A 21,637-nucleotide genomic window follows, 5' to 3' on the forward strand; every position below is an offset into this window, starting at 1 on the left:
TATATATAGTGATTACATACTTTCTGCAAACATAAAAATAGGTCAACATGTGCATGCAGATGTATTTCTAACTTTACACGCAAGTATTGTAAATACAACACTGTAGAGATTTGACATTTTCTGAATGGTTTAGTGATGTAGTAGGACCCACCATAAGGTAATTTATTTAGGTGGGTTTCTCTCATGCAGTGACCCTTGTGTCTTTTATCCAATATTAGGTTGCATTTTCTATGTTCACAATTTGCTTTAGCAAGCTACAAAATTAGATGCCAAACCATACAACTTGGTATCTGAAAGGTCTTTAATTGATTTATTTTTTAAGTATTAATTTCTGTGTGTGGCTTTTATGTTTGCCTTTCATCAGCACAATACAGAACAAGAAACACATTTGAAAGCTGTCTCTGTGCACCGAAAATATTCATATTTTTCATTGTGTCTGCTTAAATTATTTTGCACAGCATTTAATGTTATCCAGAGAAGACAGCACATCTGTTTCATCAAAATGAATAGAGACTGCCATCCAGAAGGCATTCCATGTTGGCAACTCACGGCAGTGTTTAAAAGCACGCAGCACACGTGCTCATTCTGTAAAACATGGAAATATTCAGTTCAGCTTCAGGTTCCACTATCATTTTCATTCTTGTTTTTTTCCTGCTCTGTAGACCATTATGTGTGCACACAGCGGCTGTATCTTTACATGCATACCATATCCTGTTTTAACAACTTGTCTACTTTTCAAACAAATAAGGATCATGAATTGTAGTAGTGTGTTTATACACCTTTTCACAGCTGAATGTCCTAAAGACACATAAAGACATAGGCAAAGATTTACAAAAAGGTGCAACCTTTTCATATCAAAAGACCACTTTGTGTTAAAGTGGACATTGTCGGCCATTTTAAACATCTAAAACAAAACTCCTATCTAAGAGTAAGTACCAAAAGGCTTCTGCTATTACTTATATTAACCTGAAAATACTTTCCATTGCACCACTCTGAATTAGTTTTACTTTGTTACTAGGGATCTACTTTCTGAGCTAAGAACTGCCATTATTCCTATAAATTGGAAGCACTCTACTTGTTATTAAAGGCAATCTTATTGGACAGGATTTGGGCAGATGGATGGGGCATAATCCAAAAATCTGTGAAGTCAAGTCTCTATTGATAAAGCAAATCTAAATCAGAAGGTTTCCTGACTAGAAAGTTTAATAGCAAACAACTCATGATACATGCCCCCCTTTGAAAGTTCAACATGGCTGACAGGTTCACTTTAATGCAGAGGTATGTAATTTGCACAGTAGTCCCTGGCATGGAAGGATGAAATTAAGCAAACACTCCAGGTACAGCATTACAGTGCGTGGGAAAGCTGCTGCTCTTCCTGAATTAGAGTGGTCCTGGCAAAAAAATCAGTTATGTACAGATATCGATGGCCCATCTTGGTGGCTGGCAGCGTAGAAAAAAAAGCACACTTGCTTTTAAGGCCTGGGTGCAGTTATATCATTGCACTTGTAATGATGACACTATTTAAAGAGCTATAAAAGATTACACATTTTCCACAGTCCAGTTTTTTGTGAGGTAAACACAGGATTGCCAAACTTTGTATAATATTTACACCTTCATGCTGAGTTGCGTTGATGTTCTAAATATAGTATTGCTTAAAACACCGGTAGTGGGACTCGGACCAACTTGACACCTGAATTTCAAATACAAATTCTAATTTTGGAGAAAACAAGACAATTTCCATGCTTTTTTAGGTGACACTGATCAAATCTGATGACTGCAGATTTTCTGCTTGAAAAACCATGAATATGTATTTTAAAAAAAAACCAGTATCCATCAGCTGGGAAACTGTCACAGTCAGATAAAGCAAGTACATCTTTTCTTTTTGATGAAGGAAATACTTGGCACTTCACCCCAATACGAATGGATGTCTTAACAGAGTAATAGTAACTACAAAAATATTTTTTGTGTTTAAAATTCCAACTTCAACAACGTGTGTTTCTATTCTATTATTTTTTTTAATTTTTTTAGTAACTGACCTGTCACAAGGCAGGCAAATGTACTGAAATATGCTAAAAAATAAATAAATTTCACGGGCATTGCACATTTGTGAATAAAACACTAATTTTCTGCTTGTGGTCTGTGTGCCTGATTTCAAGGACTGGAATAAAGGATGCAGATAACCTCATACATCATGTCAAATAGGAATATTTGGTAGCATTATTTTGGGATTTAGGAATCTTTAATGTTTTCCATGATTCAATGCTTCAACTGTAAAATGTAATGTATATTCAGTGAGCTCATATTCGTGCAGCATTTATCTAAAGGTAATATTTGATTCCCATAGTTTACGCTATATATTTTAGTATTTTACTTAATATATAGATTTGTAGATTAGCCACTAGAGACGAGTCCCTTGACATAAGATATAAGCCAAACAGAAAATGCATTGATTACAATGAGTCCGTAGACTCACAGGGGTTGGTTTACTAAAGGCAAAAAGGCTGTTCACACTGTGCAAGGGAAGTTCCCTATGGTGGTGGTGAAATTTCACTTTGCAAAGTATACCCAATCGTGTGCAAGGAAACTTAAACAAATATATATTTTTGCTTGCACATGACCATACAACTGTCTTTATTGCTTTGGAATTACCTAGGCATGTTGCATGTGTACGTAATTGTGTATGCTAATGTTTACTGCTTGCGATTACATAGATTACAATCATTCATGTTGTTTCATTATTATTATTTGTATTATTTTGTGTGATATCAGTATTTGTAAATGTAATAAGGTATTTGGTACCTGAAAAAATGTAGTTTATTCAATCACATAAAAATAAAACCTCTTGAAAGTACCATATTAGACCACCTTTGAGGCCCCTTAACTACCACATGCAATGAAAGGGACTCCTAAAGCATCACATGTTAAAACCAATCACCCAGACATCTGCATCCTACTATTCTATGAATGCCATGATCAGGTTTATCCCAAACATAACCCCAGTCATTTACTATTGTGGTTTTACAGCTGAACTTGAAATGGATTGGATTAGATGACAGTTTAATGGTGACATCTTAGCTCACTGCATACACGTTTTAGCTTTTTTTTTTTTTTTCACCATGGAAAAGGGTGGTATATGGCATGACCTTCTACTGCTATAGTCTTTAGTCTATTATGATAAGTTTCTTGATTCTTGGTATTCTGTTCATGTTCAAAGCAAGGGTAGAACTGGAACTGCTATGTCCTGTCTCTTTTTTTCTAAGATTTTACACAAAGCAGGAGGGGTAACTAGTGGCTACTAACTAGTGAGCGGAAGTTGCTCTAAATAGATTAAGTTTGCAGTTCTACTGAATTACCAAACTGAGCGGCAGAGGCATTGTAGAGTTGTAAGAAGTGGAACAGGTAATAGTTGAGAAGGTCATATTTCTGTTTCAGTCTTTCAAAAGCAGAAATTGTATAACCTTCTACAATATCATTCAAGACTTTAATACCACTTGAAGACCAGATGACTGGATTTGTGATACTGGCAAAGTGGGAGAGGGAGGCATTAAGACAAAGCGCAGTTTGAGGAGACCATGTAATGTGTTGGGTCAGTGCTAGCTTGTGAATTTGTTTCCAGACCCTTTTAGTTGCTTTCATAAAGATTGTTGTAGTGGGATAAGAGCACCTCTATAAAATAGGCACTGTTGTACCTCATAACAGTCCTGCATGGATGCCTCAAGAATTTCTGATGCGTTAGCTTTATCTACCGTTCACCATCTGTGCACATGGGTTAATTAGGCTGCATGGAAATGCTTATGGAGGTCAAGAAAGTTCAGTCCTCCACGGACCCAGTGGCATTTAGGTTTAAAACTGGAAGACAGAGAGTCCCAAAAGAATGCTGTAGAAATTCGGATAATTTCTTAAAAACATTTAGTAAAACATAAAGAAAGAGAGTGGTAACCTTAATGTTAATGAAATGCATCTTTCTAATCAACGTGAAAGGGAAAATGGGGGAAAAATGTTTTCAGTGTTTGTTCAGTTTTATATATGAAAGGGAGAAGGTTTAAAGCACAATAGTCCAACACAGTTAGAGATTTGGATATCCAAATATGAAAATATATCCACTCACTTTGGAGGCAAGTCCTGGACAGTATGTATTTTTGTATTGTGATCAATTGAATGAAATCCTTGAGTCCTAAAATCTTTGCAAAGGTATTGAGAATATGTAATGCATGTTGCAGGAGCTCATTAGAGTCTTGTAGACATAGGACTAAATCATCTGCATACATAACCAATCGTTCATCCAGTCTGGCTATTTTCAGACCAAAGATTTTAGGGTAATTTTATAGCACAGTGACTAATGGTTCCATCAAGTGGCCAAAAACCCTGCTGGTCATCTCAATGAATTTGTATAGGGGCAGATAAAGAGTTACCCATCTTTTTTGTTTCTTGGAGCTTTGCAAAGTAATTGTATCCACTGTCTAAAGTGAGGACCAAATCTGAATTTGAGAAGTATGTGTTTCTACTATTTCCAGTCCACTGAGGTTTTTTTTTTCTATCTAGGGTGACTATTAGCCTTGTTGCAGGATTATCATGACAGTCTGAATGTATGTAAAAAGCCTCTGTGGGGTTAAAGTCAGTAGATTTCTCTGGCATAAATCTGGTTAAGCTGTTTTTTTTTAAAGGGTCAATAGCAAGTATTTTGGTACGGATTTTTACTTTATTGAGTAAATAGAATAGTTGGTATGACAAGCATTGCAGAGGATCCTTTACTGATTTGAGAATCAGTACTACATGATTTCATGGATTTTGAGAGAGCCGAGTTGGTGTGACATTAGTATATAAGTACTGATGTTTTGGGGGTGAATTACTAACCTAAACGCACGCACCAGGTGCGTGTGCATTTTTACACAGCAAAACGTATTTATCAACCAAACACGAGCAACGTGTCACATTTTCGCGCCGTTATGGCACGTTTTTATGTATTTACGTACGTGCGCGTCATGTAGCATGCGCCATAGGGTACACGCCGCTCTAATAGCGGCATGCAAGTCTCTAAAAGCATATTTCCTCTAATGCCATATATGGAAAAATCATGCACATGATGCATATATAATGCTGCTTCACAGTTTAGACAAAAATGGTTAGCTCATGCATTTACATTCCTGCATTCATCAACGCAAGCAACACAACGTAGAGCTAATTTACACAACATCACCTTGCAATTCATGCAGGGCTTTGCACAACACACCTGCTGGGTGTGTACACACTACAAAGGTGTCTAGATTCCACCAATAGATCATGCTTGGAGGGAATACGCTACAGAGGTGTATACTTGTTCGTGGCGTGTTTATAAGGTTAGTAAATCAACCCCTTTGGGTTAGTTTTTTCAATGTATTGTTTGTACCAGTCTATGGGAATGACATCAGGTCTTGTGGACTGATTAGTAGGAAAGTATTTGATGGCCATCTCTAATTCATATGTAGTGAATACTATAGGAGCTTAACATGTTATAGATTTGAAAAAAGGCCCAGAGAATTTCCTGGAAATCAGTATTTTTTGTTAGATCTGGCATAATTATGCATGGTATGTGAGTGGACAGAGGTATTTCAGCACTCCAATATGGCCGATAATTTTCTATTTTTACCTCCCTTTTCAAAGAGGGGCTCTGTTTTCTTCATAATGTCAGTGTTGTTTAGTGAAGTTTTAAGTTACTCCTTGCTTGTAGAAAAGCAATGCATCTAGTTGCAGAGGGGAAATTTTGAGCAAGGAAGTATTCAATCTCCTCCTCATAGGCTTTATTTACCCCCATACACTGGCCTTAAAGGCATCCCAGACCATCTGTGGACTAGCAGTCATTCATTTCCCCAGTGTCATTCCACCCTTGGGCCAAGTAGTTCCATGAATTCCAAATCCAGTTGGGGTGGAAGCATCAACAGGCCTGATTATTGTCCATTGTAATAATGAATTACTGGCATGCATGATTCAAAAGACGTGCTGTGAGATATGTTTTATTACAAAAAAAGCAAATCAATTTTTCAAGGTGGATCTGCGGGTTATGGAGAAGCAAGAGAATACCCTACAGTCTGGGTGCTTTCAATAGGTTGGGATATAGGGTGTTATTAAAATGTGAAGGCAATTTTGGAAGAATGGTACTAGACAACCTTTTCATAAATTGTATACAAAATTGAGTGATGGAATGGTGGGGGTATGTACATGTTGACAAAGGCATACATATGTGCTTTAATTTCAAGTATGATGGCCATATATCTTCTCCCTGGATCTGAGAAAATGTGCTGTATATTACAGACCCCCCCATAAGTGAAAATACCTCTTGAATAATTAGAATACATGGAATGTACTGCTCTACTCATGGCTTTTTCAGGCCTAGAAATGTACTCCAAGAAAAGCATATGCAGTTTGTGTACTTTCAGAAATGTAAACATTAGAGATCTTTGGAGCTTGTTATATGCTACTTAATGGATTACTTACTATCTTTTAGGTGCTTTGCAAAATGACAATATATGCATTCCAAGTTGAACAGTGTGTAAAATAAACAATTTCAAAGTTCCGAATAATTCTGATAAAAATAAACGCAAACAGCTCCAGCTCCTTTTAATTATCCATTTAACACACTTGTATTGAAAAAGCAAAAATCTAAACCATGGCTGAAATGCACGTGGGTGTATTTTTAATTTAGAAAAAAAAACTGATTCAAAGCCAGAAATGGTGAAGATTTAGATTTATATCGGTATAAAATGTTGAAAGCAGTTTATATTTAGTTAGAAATAGAACTGAAAAGGTTTCTGTTGACTCCAGTATGCTGCCATTTAGCTGCAGATCTCGTAAACTCTACTAAGTTCTCTCTTAAAGAAGAGAGAACTCCAGGCCAAAAAAATTACCCCCACACTGCAGTGGGTATACCCCTGCACTGCAAGGGTTAATTGCTCATTTTTGTCTAGGGTCTCAAATAACAAAGCTATACTCACTTGATCCTCAGTCCTACCTGTCTGCTAGACAACTGTACCTTAAAGTATATGTAAACCTTAACAATGAACTTCTGTTCCCTTTTTATCTGGTACACATACCATTAAAAGTGTTTTTAATACCTGTCAAGTGCAAAAAATCCTGTAGATCCTGCCAGCAATGTTGTGAACTGACAATTCCCTGTGCTGTCTTCCTCTGTTGAATGTTATACGTTAGAACTGTTTCCAGCTATTTCTGGAAAGGACTACAGAACACCTCCCTGTATCCTCTGCTTCATACCATAAGACATAGTTCTGCCCGAAGGTGACAGCACTGCTCCACAGATATTGTATAGTGAATGAGCGTTGTCACCCTAGGACAGGAAATGTTACTGTCAGGATCACTAGGTGAAAATAATGGGATGTAAAAAAAACGAATTCTGCGACCACATCTAAGGATTGGTAACTGCAATATCTTACATTTTTGTCTTTTGGTTTAGACAAATGTATTCAAGGAACAGCTTGTACTTGCTTCCAGAGACATATGCAGTTAAATAACAATCAGCATCTGCATGTTAAACTATGACTAGTGTGCTCTTTATATCTTGTATTAAGAAATATAATACTGTGTTCAATAATTGTAAAACATTTTAAATCCATTTGCATTTCTTTGATGGGCTATTATCCATCCTTTCACACTCACTATTTCACACACCCTAAAAACTGAAATGTTAGTAAGAAAATTTTCATTTTTATAACGTTTTTTTTTCTTTTTCATGTCTTGCCTTTTAGCATACGTTCCTGCGGAGGAATTAAAGGCAGCTGAAATTGATGAAGATAATGTAGAAGATGATGGGCTTTCGTTGGATGTCCAAGACAGTGAATATTTATTCAATGAGGAACCAGACAACAAAGAGACTCACAGCTATCAAAATTCTCCTGTCAGTAGTGCAACTAATCAGGATGCTGGCTATGGTTCACCCTTTAGTGAAGCAAGTGATCATCTTGCAGATTTTAAAAGTACTTCCTCTAAGGATGGGCAAGACAGGGAAGACAGCCAGAATGTGGACAACACATCTTACCCTCAGGACAGCTTGGCACAAATCAAAGCAGTCTATACAAATTTGCTTTCTGAGTGCAGTTGGTCTACTCTGGCTTTAGATCTGAAAAAATCAAACTCCAGTCCCAATGCAAGTCAACAGAGTGAAAGCACAGATGAAAAGGCTAACTCTGTTACTACACCAACCATTACAAGCAGCAGTACCACTACAAGTACTAGTGTTAGTATTAGTACAACTAACAGCACTAGTAGTCACAACGGTCCTGGGTATGACTGGCACCAGGCAGCCCTGGCAAAGACTTTACAGCAAACATCATATGGACTTTTGCCAGAACCCAGCTTGTTTAGCACAGTGCAGCTTTATCGACAGAACAATAAACTGTATGGGTCTGTGTTTACTGGTGCCAGCAAGTTTCGATGCAAAGATTGCAGTGGAGCCTATGACACACTGGTTGAACTGACTGTGCACATGAATGAAACGGGTCATTATCGTGATGACAACAGAGACAGAAATTATGATCGGACAAGACGCTGGTCTAAACCTAGAAAGAGATCACTTATGGAGATGGAAGGGAAGGAAGATGCACAGAAAGTCTTGAAATGCATGTACTGTGGACATTCCTTTGAGTCTTTGCAAGACCTAAGTGTTCACATGATTAAAACGAAGCATTACCAAAAAGTGCCTCTGAAAGAGCCAGTACCCGCCATCACAAAATTGGTCCCCTCAATGAAAAAACGGGCTCTTCAGGATATTGTTTCACCTGATTCCCCTGAACAAGCAGGAATCTCCCCAGGGGCCATTGCAAGTGATAATACAAAGGACCCAAAAACTGCCAATCCATACGTGACCCCTAACAACAGATATGGATATCAAAATGGTGCTAGTTACACATGGCAGTTTGAGGCACGCAAGGCTCAAATTCTAAAGTGTATGGAGTGTGGTAGCTCTCATGACACTTTGCAGCAGCTGACTGCTCATATGATGGTAACCGGACATTTCTTGAAAGTGACCAGTTCTGCATCAAAGAAAGGCAAACAGCTTGTCATGGATGCAGTGGTGGAAGAAAAAATTCAGTCAATACCTTTGCCACCAACTACACATGCAAGGCTACCAGCATCTTATATAAAAAAACAACCAGACTCACCAACTACATCTCCACTTTCTGAAGACAGAAAAGATATTGAAAAGGAGAAGGCAACCAGTCCAGAGCCAGAGATGAAGATTAAAGAAGAAAATGAAGACTCTGAAAAAACTGAGCCTGCAACCTCTTACCAGTACCTCAGAGAAGAAGATTTAGATGACAGTCCTAAAGGCGGCCTGGATATTTTAAAATCACTGGAAAATACAGTGTCCTCAGCAATCAGTAAAGCTCAGAATGGAACACCATCATGGGGAGGGTATCCTAGTATCCATGCTGCTTATCAGTTACCAGGAACTGTAAAAACACTACAGCCAACTGTACAGAGTGTTCAGATGCAGCCTTCTTATGCCAGCAGTGTCAAATCAATGTCATCTGATCACAATGCTTTGATTCACTCTCCTGGAAGTTTAACCCCTCCGCCTCACAAAAGCAATGTCTCTGCAATGGAAGAATTAGTTGAGAAGGTGACTGGAAAAATCAATATAAAGAAAGATGAAAAACCAGTAGAGAAAGAAAGGGTAAGTCCAGTCAAGCCAACATCTCCAGTGGCAAAAGAAAACAAAGACATTCTTAAATCCGAGGAAGCTAACTCTAAAGTTATAAAGAAAAATGTAGAGGCTGAAAGTCCAAGGGCACCAAAGGCAAAAAAAGACGTTCCATTGGAGCCACATACACCAAATGGAACAGAGCCTCTTAAAGCAAAAGTTACTAATGGATGCAACAGCTTAGGAATTATTACCGACCACTCATCTGAGCCATCATTTATTAATCCACTGAGTGCATTGCAGTCTATAATGAATACTCATTTAGGAAAAGTCTCAAAACCCATTAGTCCATCTTTGGATCCTTTGGCAATGTTATACAAAATTAGCAATAGCATGTTGGACAAACCAGTCTACCCGACTACTCCTGTCAAACAAGTAGATTCTAATGATCGGTACTACTATGAGAACAGTGATCAGCCAATTGATTTGACAAAATCTAAAAACAAACCTCTTGTCACGAGTATGACAGACCCTGTTTCCCCTCCTCTTAGAGAAAGCGCACTGATGGATATTTCTGACATGGTCAAAAACCTCACGGGACGCTTGACACCCAAGTCATCTACACCATCTACTGTATCTGAAAAGTCAGATGCAGATGGCAGCAGTTTTGAAGAGGCATTGGATGAATTGTCACCAGTGCATAAAAGAAAGGGTAGACAGTCCAACTGGAATCCTCAACATCTTCTCATACTTCAGGCCCAGTTTGCATCAAGCTTACGGGAAACACCTGAAGGCAAATATATAATGTCAGACTTGGGACCTCAAGAACGGGTGCATATTTCTAAATTTACTGGTCTTTCAATGACCACAATTAGCCACTGGCTGGCCAATGTCAAATATCAGTTGAGGAGGACAGGAGGTACAAAATTTTTAAAGAATTTGGACACAGGACATCCTGTTTTCTTTTGCAATGATTGTGCCTCTCAGTTCCGGACTGCTTCAACATATATAAGTCATTTAGAGACACATTTAGGCTTTAGCTTAAAGGATCTTTCAAAGATTTCTCTCAGTCAGATTCAAGAACAACAGAATGTTTCAAAAGCTATCACAAATAAGGCTTTAAACTCAATAGGTCTTATTGACGAGGACTCGGGCTCCACATTCCAGTGTAAGCTTTGCAACAGGACTTTTGCAAGCAAACACGCAGTTAAACTGCACCTTAGTAAAACACATGGAAAGTCCCCAGAGGACCATGTAATATATGTAAGTGAAATAGAAAAACAGTAACATCCAGTTATGCAGCCAGGTATGCAAGTGACCACAAGAACATTGCACTAAACATATTCATAATACTGCACTAGGCCTGACCTGAGCCTCTGAAATCAGTCTTATTTTTTGTTGCTGAACTGACTATCTGGAATTTTTTTTTTCTTACACATATTTTATATTTATATTTATATTATTTGTCTGATTTGTGCATGTTTTCTTTTTTTTTTTTTTTGTGAGTCAATGTCTGACCTTTAATTTTCAACATCTGTTCTTGATGTTAAGCTATCTTTTGTAGAATGTAGTGGGAGACACCATTGAGAGACATTAATTTAACCACAAAGCAACACAAAGAACAATGACAAAAAAACAAACATCCTAAAATTAACACGTTGCCATGACAATAAAGGTTGGAAAATCTAGTGGCGTCAAGTTAACCCTTTGAGCACTGCCATAGCATTTCTGTGCCTTTTCATATTAAAAAAAAAACATATTTAACTAAAGTCTATACAATTCAAACATTTAAAAATTAAAATATATTAGTTTAAAAATAATGCAGAACATAAAACAAATTATGCATGCAGCCCTGGGATGAAGGAGGAACGCTATATAGTACTCTTAGGGTTACAATGCCACATATGTAAAAAAAAAAAATGAAATAGTAAATAATAGTACAAAACGAAGAACAAGATAGAATATATATCATATATACTGTACCATTAAGTGAGAGATGTCAGAATGGAAAAAAAAATGATGTTTCACTTGGGCAGAATTCTGTATGCCAATATGTTATTTACATGTGTAGAAACTATTTCTTGTTTTACAAGATGAATATTACAGTTTATAATTATTTGCCAATGTAAGCTTTGGTACAAGCTTATGAGTTCCTACAGCAGTGCTGCATTTTGATCTCTTTTGCTACCAGCAGGTTAACCATTTTGAGCATCAGAGGTTATCTTAACCACTTGAGCAGTCAGGCATCCAAGGGTTTAAATTTATACTTCACAGGTCCTTCTGGTGGACAAAATAATAGAACAGCCTGGGACAAATATTGGATTCTGTTTCCTGTAAATATAAGATAATAATTTAAGAATACATGTTACAATATACCATTTGAAACAGTTCTGCTTTCTTTGTACCTTCTGGCTGTATGCTTTCACTTTGAACTTTTATATTGTCATTTTATATTCAATTCCTATGTATATAAAATGTATTAAAAAAAAATCACATTTTTGAATAAAATTAAGTTCCTGCAGATTGACTTAAACAGAGAAATTTTACTGGCGCCTGCATCTTTTCAGATGCACGTACAAAAGAAACTGACAAAAAAATTGAAATAAATACAAAATAAAGTAATGCACTATGAATTATACATTTTGATGTTCTATCATTAATATTGTACAGTACATTTTGGTTCACACACTTAAATCTACTGTTTTCTCAAGTGTGAAATAAACCCACATGCAGTTCTTGATTTACATACATTGTCATGTCGTCATTATTGTGCTGTTAAGGTGTTATTCCAGCAGTAAAAGGTATTGCTTATGCAATCAACCAAGATAATGCTATTCAAAATCATCTATTCAGTATCTGTATCCTGACATATTTCATTCAGGCTATTTCCATTAACATGTTACAAACAAGTCACAATAGTTTCAAAAAGGACACATGCTAAATTATTGCTGCCTTAACAATTAATAAAGGGGCATTATACTCAGATGGTAAGTTCCTAGGTGGATATGGAGGGGGAGGTGGGATTATAGCTAACACACAGAATTCTGAGCTCTAAAACTGCATTTATTCTTTACCTTTGCAGGCGGAAGAGAGTGCAAACATGGATCTTTTTTTCTGTGCTGCTGTCTCATGTTGGATTCCAATAACCTCTGTTGTGGTTACATAGTATTTGAGGTTGAATAAAGACATTAGTCCAACAAGTCCAACCTATTAGGAGTTCTAGGAGTACCTGTACTCCTAAATTTGAAGCCGTATTCAATGCAGATTAAATACAAAGTTGATGCAGGTTTTACCAGCCAAATGATTTACAGTTCTGCGACACAGTAATGATTTGTCTGGTAGGGCAGAAGACTTTTCTGCTGCAATTCAGTAACTCTTGCAGGTCTCCTTCCCACCCCTACCCTGTAACAGGACAGTATAAGGACAAGCAGCAGACTGATTTGTTTATCTCTCCGACACTCTATTCTCTCTCTTCCTATCAGCATTGCAGCAAAATTGATTGCTGTGTTGTGTCTTCATCCACCACCCCCAGTCTGAGATCTTCTGTAATAGGACAGCAAAAGGCTGTGACCAAGTCAATTCGGGTACATGCAATACTTGAACTCGAGAAACAGATTTATGGATGTATTAATAAATACAGAGCTGCACAAATTTGTGTCTTTTATATCTGCCCGGAGTTCAGCACAATTTAACAGTTTAACTTGGCACAATCCAGGCCTACACTAAAGATCCAAACCCTCCTTGTTTGACCACGGAGTCCATTTCCATGGTAAGAGAAACATTACAGGGTAAAAGCATATGCTTTTATTATACGGCATCCAGAAAGTGGATGCCCGGGAACCATGGTCAGTACAAGCATAGAGGTAATAGTGTGGGAGGGACAAAATGTAGGCAAAGTGATGTAATAACATAAAATAAACATTTAGTAAAAACTAAAATACAGTAAATTCAGCACAAGGTTCATTCCAAATATAAAGATTAATGTTTTTGACCCATTATCTTATAAATGAGCACAGATACAGTTTAAATAAAGACTATTCCAGATCCATCCATGCAACAACCTTTGCAGGGAACAAACCTAGAAATAACACTGCACATTTTATTGTGCCTTTACTATTTGTTTGCTAAATTTAAGGCCTAATTTACACCGACGGTGTCAAATTTGCATTTATATGCATTTGGAGGACAATTCTAAACACATAAATGCAGGTAAGGATTTTTTTAATGGTATCATTCAAACTGAGCTGTGAGGTATCTGGCCTTCTGCACAATCAGTAAAACGGTTTGGGCAAATATATCTTATTAGGGAAAGGATGGACACTGGAGGATTAGTATGCTAAAATTGCACTTTAAGATCAAGTAGAAAGGAATCATTTGGGCAGGTTGGAAAATATTTGAGTGTTTAATGTGGTATACACACATGTAAAAACAAACAACGCCTTCTCCTCGTATGATAACATTTATTTAAATTAAGTAAATAAAATGACATAAAAAGCTACTCACATGTTAGCATAGAAAATGCTACAAAGCAGCTCTGAAGAAGGGGGAATCTCCCCTAAAACGTGTCAGCTAGTTGGTCTTCTCTTGGACCCACTGTGTATCTTATTGTGCATTTCCTATGCTAATATGTGAGTAGCTTTTTATGTCATTCTATTTACTCCATTTAAATAAAAGTTATCATACGAGGAGAAGGCGCTGTCTGTTTTACTTGTTTTGCATGTCTTGTGAGGATACTTCCCAGTGGCCTTAAGGACGGCAGCCTATCCTCCAACAATTGGCTATGAAGAATTTCTCAGCTGGGGTCAGCTGAGCGCTCTGCTGTGCAGTTTTTTGGAAGTTTGGTATACAAATATATTTACATATACAAACTGCATCTTTTTACGGCAATTAGAAAACATTTATCAAATTAACTTATCCTAATTTAGTCCGCTTTCACACCACTGGCGTGTAGCTTGTGATTTTCAGCACAGAAAAGCCCTGCACCAACCTGTGAAGTATGCGCCTTTTTTTGGGGAGAACAGCACGACGTGACCTTTTCCTACTCCTGATTAGTGATGAGCTCGGGCGTGTTCGCAAGCGCCTCGTGCCGAGCCCGCCAGGAAGCCGTCAGCGCTCAGGGCCAATTACAGGCACTGAGACATGTTCCCGGTCCACAGCTGCAGAGATCGGAAAATGGCTCAGTGCCTGTGATTTGGGCTGCATTTTGTAAACCATTAACACTTTTTGGCTACAGCTACAAATGTTTGCAGAACAAAAAAACATCTTTCTTTTAATAAAAAGGAGCACTCATTTGGCAGCCTGCACACATTTTTGCACATTTTTATTTTGTTCCTGCCTGTTACATTAAATGGCAAACAATACATAAAGGATAGATGCTAGGGTTAACGATTATCTGTAGCCAAAACCTTTCCTTTTTGGGTGGGTAAAAGTTAAGAGTCTCTGTTGGGGCGCAAAAAAGATTTATTCATTTAATTTACTATATTCCTCCACAGCCACAAGGGATGTAAACCCTTTGTGTGCACTAAATGCCTTTGCAAACCCAGATAGTACCTGGTAAAAGTAACAGGGATATCATTATTATGCTGCCCATAGCCTGTGTAGAGAGCAGAGCTGTGGGTGGGTCCAGCAGGATCCACCCACCACACTAGGCTGCCTGCAGAAAACTACAGGAGGAGGCGATACAAGACCAGTCTCCCTACACAAGAAGAGTGAGCTGCAGTGACTGATCTTTATTACAGGAAGCTCCTGCATAGAGGCAAAGGGGGTGATTTACTAACCTAAACACACACACACACACCAGGTGTGTGTGATTTTCACACAGCAAAACGTATTTATCAACCAAAAAGTCTCTAAAAGCATATTTCCACTAATGCCATATATGTAAAAATCATGCACATGATGCATATATAATGCTGCTTCACAGTTTAGACAAAAATGGTTAGCTCATGCATTTACATTCCTTGCATTCATCAACGCAAGCAACACAACATAGAGCTAATTTACCCAACATCACCTTGGAATTCCTTCAGGGCTTTGCACAACACACCTGCTGGGTGTGTACACATTACAAAGGTGTTTAGATTCCACCCATAGATCATGCTGGGAGGGAACAAACTACAGAGGTGGATACATGCTCGTGGTGTGTTTTTAAGGTTAGTAAATCAACCCCAAAGTTTCACATTGTATACCTATACAGATCTGGAATAAATACTGAAAACACACCAAGATTCATATATAAGAATATACATGTCTCTTGTATCTGAACAATATTTACGTCTCCTAGAGTTCAGCTTTAGTTGCTGTTTATTGTCCCCACTTGAAAGACTCACCCTTGCCCTTTCTCTTGATAACCATTGCCACCTGGACAGAAAATGACGGGAAATCCAAAAGTTTACAGTTGTCACCAAAGCAGAAGGTGAAGATGGGATTTTCCACTGGTGACATGATATATCTGTAAAAAATGAGTCAAGGCAACTTACTTGCTGTATACTACTTGCTGTATTTTTCTTGAAGACTTTTCACTAAACATCCGACCAGCTTTCTCAATTCAGAATGACTTGTACCGGACAAAAAAATCCTCTGGGAATAAATATGGTGAATGTTGCTCCAATCCACATAATCAGTTAGTCACAACCAGGTGTTGATTGCACTTGCATAATTGGAGTCTAGGAGGTGTTATTAGCCCGCCCAGCGAGAGAGGTGTTAAAACAGCATTATATGTGGCAGACAATAGATGTCTCACCCCCCACCTCTATTCAAGCTTGGCTTCTCCATTTTTACATAAATGGCCTCTTTTACACCTCTTTTAAACCAGTCCTCCTCCCTGTCTAGGATGCATACTTCACTGTCTTCTACGCATCCTAGGTCTTCAAGAAAAATACAGCAAGTCCAGTTGCCTTGACTTATTTTTTACAGATATACCATGACCTGGATGAATGAGAGCTTTCACAGACACTGGTGACATGAGTTACAGTGGGAATCAAGTAGGGATCTCCACTAACTTTGTACATATTTCTCCTCCTGCCCCTGAATACAGGGAGCTGACTGGGTTGCGGTACAGTGCGTTACAAAAGCTGACTGCAACCAATTTGCTCCACATCCATCCATCCATCAAAAAAAACTTTAACTATAATTATTCTTTACCATTTCAACATGAATAAGGCCTCATTCACACCTACCAAATAGATGCGGTTTGAAATTCCTATAGCAGAGACTTGCGATTCTGTGCTTCAGGAATTCCAAATCTTCTGTCTACAAGTAGCAGCTGTCACCCGTTCAAGTTAATGATCGGGTGACATGGGCCACATTTGAAAGTGGCAGAATGCTGGCACACTGCATGTAATTGTATGTGATACGATTACATGCAGTTAGGAATCAATCACTATCACAGGACACATTGATAGATGATAGTGAATTTGAAAAGGTAACAGCTGCCACTTGTAAACAAAAGATCTGGAATTCCTGTTGCACAGAATTGCAAGTTCCTGCTGCAGGAATTCCAAATCACACCTACTTGAAAGGTGTGAATGAGGGCTAAATTCTCGACTCTCACAATATTAACCAACAGTAACATTTTTCATGGAAGCTGCATTTATTATCAATTAAATATACCACTGACTTTTTCTAGCTTGAGCTGATGTAATCAGTCTGATGCCTACTAAATCATTGTTACTTTGTGCACAGGTACCAGGACTTGCATTAAAGTGACACAAAACTCAGGAGTTAAACCTGAAAAATGCATTCAAGTACCTTAACTAATAAAAACAAAATGAAATGTAAAAATTCGTATTTGTGTATCACTCAGCTGTAGATTCACAAATCATCTCCGAATTCATGCTGACTCTGTCCTTCCTTCTGGAGGGTGGCTACTTTTGTTCCCCATGATCCCTGTGTGTGTTGTAAAGTAGCCGCTGATCCAAGCTCACTCCTGTGATGGACTACAATCTCAGTACAAATGAGTAAACTAAATTTGAGATTGTAGTTCATTACGAGAGTGAGCTTGGAGCGGTGGCTACTTTACAACACACACATGGTCCATGAGTGACAGCTGGCTCTGTACCCGCCCCCTCCCCCGTCCGTTCCGCCAGTCAGCGCTGGAGGATCGGAGCGGGGAGGGGGGAATCCAGCCCCTCCCCAAGTCACGTCAGAGAGCCGTGACAGGATCGAGAAGTGAGCGAACGCCGGTATGTGTTCGCTCACCTCCCGATCTACTGAGCCAACCTGTGACATTCTCATTGTCACCGGTCGGCTAGAACTATGAGGTGAGTGAAAAGCACTCACCTCATAGTTCTCCTTTAATCATTCCTATTGCCGTTATGGTTTTGTGCATGCTGCTGTGTGGTTAAAACACACTGTTGTGAAAAAATCCTAAATACTTCACCAATGTGTAAAAGAATAATCCCTTTTACCTAATATACACTGGATGTAACATTTATACAGCCGTACTGTCAGTTACAGTCAAGAGCTAAGATGTGACTGCTAGTATTTTTCATAAAGCAGTTACAGACTATGCTGTATTTGAATGAACTCGCATTTTCCTGTGCGATAAAAGTGATATATTTCTAAGTGTCATTTAGAAATGTCTGCCTCTCATTTTAAAAAAATTGGTTTATCACTTTTTAATTAACCTGCGGGCAGCCATGTCCCACTCATCAAATTTTGGAAGTGCATCAAAAGTGCTAAGTTCAAACTTCTCTGTATTTTTTTTCTGTTTTGTTTATTTTTTTTAATTAAAATGCATTTATACTGCACGCCTTGAAAGCCCAGACACAAGCCCATAAATATTGTTTCATGAAATATTAGTTGATGTGATCAGTAATTTAGTTTGGGACCTGTGCTTGGGTTATTTGATGTAACGTTTTACCTACAAATCAACTATAGTGATAAAATAGTTTGGTGTACCTTTCATATAGTTACATATTTTTCCTTTTGCTTAACACATACACACAATAAAAACTTAAACAGAGGGTTTGTAGGGGCTAGCATACTTTGTTCTTTCCTGAATGCTGGGATGCCTTGGCAAGTAAGCTCGCTTTTAATAGGCCAGTTTGTTCTTTCCTGAATGCTGGGATGCCTTGGCAAGTAAGCTCGCTGTTAATAGGCCAGTTTGCTAAGTGCTGACAGCTTAAAATTAAAACTAGGCATGAAACCTATTATTTAAATATATTCTTCAATAGCCACAAAGGATATAAATCCAGTTTGTGAATACCACATGCCCTTGCAAACACTGATATTACTTTCTAAAAATTGCAAAGACATAATTTACAGAGAGCCGAGCTGTGGGATGAACTCAAAAGGCTCCCCCTACTACAGGCTGTCTGGAGAAAACTACAGAAGGGAGCGGATACAAGAACCAGTCACCCTGCAAAAAGTGAAAGGGCAGCAGTGACGGTCTTTATTACAGAAAATTCCTGCGCAGAAGCAAAGTTTCACACTGGCCTACTGCACAGATCTGGAAGAAATACACAAAGCTCACAAAGATTCATATAACAATACACATGCCTCTTGTATTTAGACAAAATTGCTTATCCCATATTTCAGCTTTAATTTTTTTTTGTTTTTACTACTGACCATGACCCTGTTGAGGAAATGTCACCTCACTTCCTGTCTCTGTGAAAGCCTGTAACAACAGGACAAGAAATGAGGGGGACAGTAGACACCAGCACAGGAAGACACCAATAATAACCGGTCAGAGGTTCTTTCCCATATAAAAAGGTGTTTTATTGCTATCTGTCTTCTAGCTGGATCTCTTCTCTTTCTGACCCAGCAGAAAGTGAGGGGAAGTCTATCCAATGGGGGTCACAGACCACAGTGAAATCCTGACATAGATTCAATACCTTTCTCCCAGTGACTAGACTGCAATGTTGTAACCTTCTAGCAAGTCACAAGGTGAGAGAGAGCAGAAGGAGCTGATCCATGTCTGTGAACCCCAGAGGTACCAGGTTATACATGACTGTGTCATCCCTGAGCTAGTATCTCAGTCTAGGATGTAAATGCCAACTCTGCATATCTCCCAAATAGGGACACCTAATTAAGGCCTCTTTCACATGGGCGCCATCTATTCCGATCAGCAGGGGATCCATGCTGCTGCTTCAAGAAAACCGGAACAGATGTCACTCTTGGGACATCCGTGTCTATTTACTTTTTTCCTCCATCTTGCAATGGAGATAATAACTGAGCTGTACGGACCTATGTTATGTCTATGGGCAGCCAGATGTAAGTGGACATGTGTCCATTTACATTAGACTACCTCTGATTAGTCACGATCAGGTCCACCAAACCAGAATTTATTTTCATCAAGTAAGAATACACATGACTCTCATACTGAGAAAATATTTGCATATCCTGAAGTTCAGCTTTAACTGATGTTACTGGCCTCTAGTCGATGAGCAGATTTTACTAATATTTCAGCCACAATTATACCCAGTCCATAAACTAAATATGACCTATGATGCTGCCGTAACATTGCTGCACTGTCGGTCTTCTCCCACTGGTTTTGCACTCTAATATTGTATCTAATTCTGTTTGTTTAGACGTCCTGATTATGAGATTTCTACTAAAGGAATAAACCCGGAGCCTACTCAATGTATACGCAGCACACATACTGTATTTGTACCCACAAACTGCTTGAAATAATGTTCCACAAACAAGAGTCTCATAAATACTTATAATAAACATAACACAAACATTGCATGAGGTCAGGATTATGTAATGTGCTGAGTGTAAGGGCTTGTTCACATCAAATGCGGACCAGATCTGCATGAGTTTCTGCACACGCAGTGCAGTGGGTTGTGCCACGTTTTTTGCCGCATTTTTGATGCGTTCCGGGCCATTTTTGGTTTAAAAAAACATATTTTTTTAGTTTAGAATGGGCTTTTAGTGCGTTCCAGGGCGTTTGCATGCGTTTTAGATCCGTTTGCATGTGTTCCAGAGCAGGTAAAATACGGCCTGCTGCAGGTTTTTTACATGCTCTGGAACTGAACGCCGCAGTGTAAACTAGAGCCCAAAATACCATTGGAATACATTGGACGCAGTTTTGATCCGGTCTGTAACTGCTCTGCTCTGCTCCTGAAATGCGCTTGGTGTGAACAAGGCCTAAGGGTCATGAGTATGAAATTAACAATATAGAGGGTAATTTTTTTAAACTGGAGCAGACAAATTCTGGAGCAGCTCTACATGGCAACAATCAGCTTCTCTCTTCAATTTTCAAATCTTGCCTGAAGAAATTGAAGAGAGAAGCTGATTGGTTGCCATGGGCAACTGCTCCAGATTCTGTCTGCTCCAGTTTTGATACATTTCCCCCATAGTGTATATATTGTCAGGGTCAAAAGTAAGTAAGGCACTGGTCAAATAGTGCACATAGTGCAGGGATCAGCAGTAGGTAATGCACAGAGGGCAGAGATCAAAAGCAAGTCATGCACAGAGTGCAGGGATTAAAGTAGTATTAAACTCTCAAACTGTTTTTTAATAATGAATCCAGATCACACAAATATACATTGCTTTACATTTTTGCCCAAACAGTTACAGTCATCATGTTTCTGAACAGCTGCTTCCAAGTCTCTCAGCTCAGCTTCCCTGAACTTCCTGTCCAGTATAAGATCACAAAGAACAGTGCAAACTCCAGCAACTGTTCATCTGCTAACTTGGAGAATGGAGGAAAGGGGGCCGGGGGGAGTAGCTGTATTTGCTGTGTGTATGGGTGTTGGAGTGTACAACATTTTCATGTACGAAAGCTGCCGAACAGATATCTTCAAATCTTGATTGCATTGCTCATCAAAGAGACCAACTGTGTGTTGTTCATGCCTGGGGCATGGCAGGGGAGATGAGAAAGGTGATATTCATTCATCTGGACAAGACATCAAGCGTTACACCCTGTGGTGTTGATAGGGGTGTAGGCACATTGGGAAGACATGTCAAGATATCCAGATTTTGCATATGAATGTGACTGGCCATTGTCTAAAGATCAAAGGACAAGGTGTTGACCTAGGCCAAGGACTGATCTGCAGT

The 21,637-nt window shown here is 38.6% G+C and overlaps 1 protein-coding gene across 1 annotated transcript in view; it reads left to right on the plus strand.

Moving 5' to 3' along the window:
* The window catches only part of TSHZ1 (teashirt zinc finger homeobox 1), a 105,737-nt gene extending 93,626 nt beyond the window's left edge, over positions 1 to 12,111 (plus strand). Inside the window, exons 2-3 of the mRNA XM_018555535.1 lie at positions 7,737 to 8,148; positions 8,233 to 12,111. Coding sequence (XP_018411037.1) covers positions 7,737 to 8,148; positions 8,233 to 10,918 — 3,098 coding nt within the window. The 3' untranslated portion in view covers positions 10,919 to 12,111. The remainder of the gene's footprint in view (positions 1 to 7,736; positions 8,149 to 8,232) is intronic.
* The last annotated feature ends 9,526 nt before the right edge of the window (positions 12,112 to 21,637 follow it).

The sequence above is a fragment of the Nanorana parkeri genome, unplaced genomic scaffold (genome assembly GCF_000935625.1).
Source record: "Nanorana parkeri isolate BGI_ZX_2015 unplaced genomic scaffold, ASM93562v1 scaffold200, whole genome shotgun sequence".
Classification (NCBI taxonomy): Eukaryota; Metazoa; Chordata; class Amphibia; order Anura; family Dicroglossidae; genus Nanorana; species Nanorana parkeri.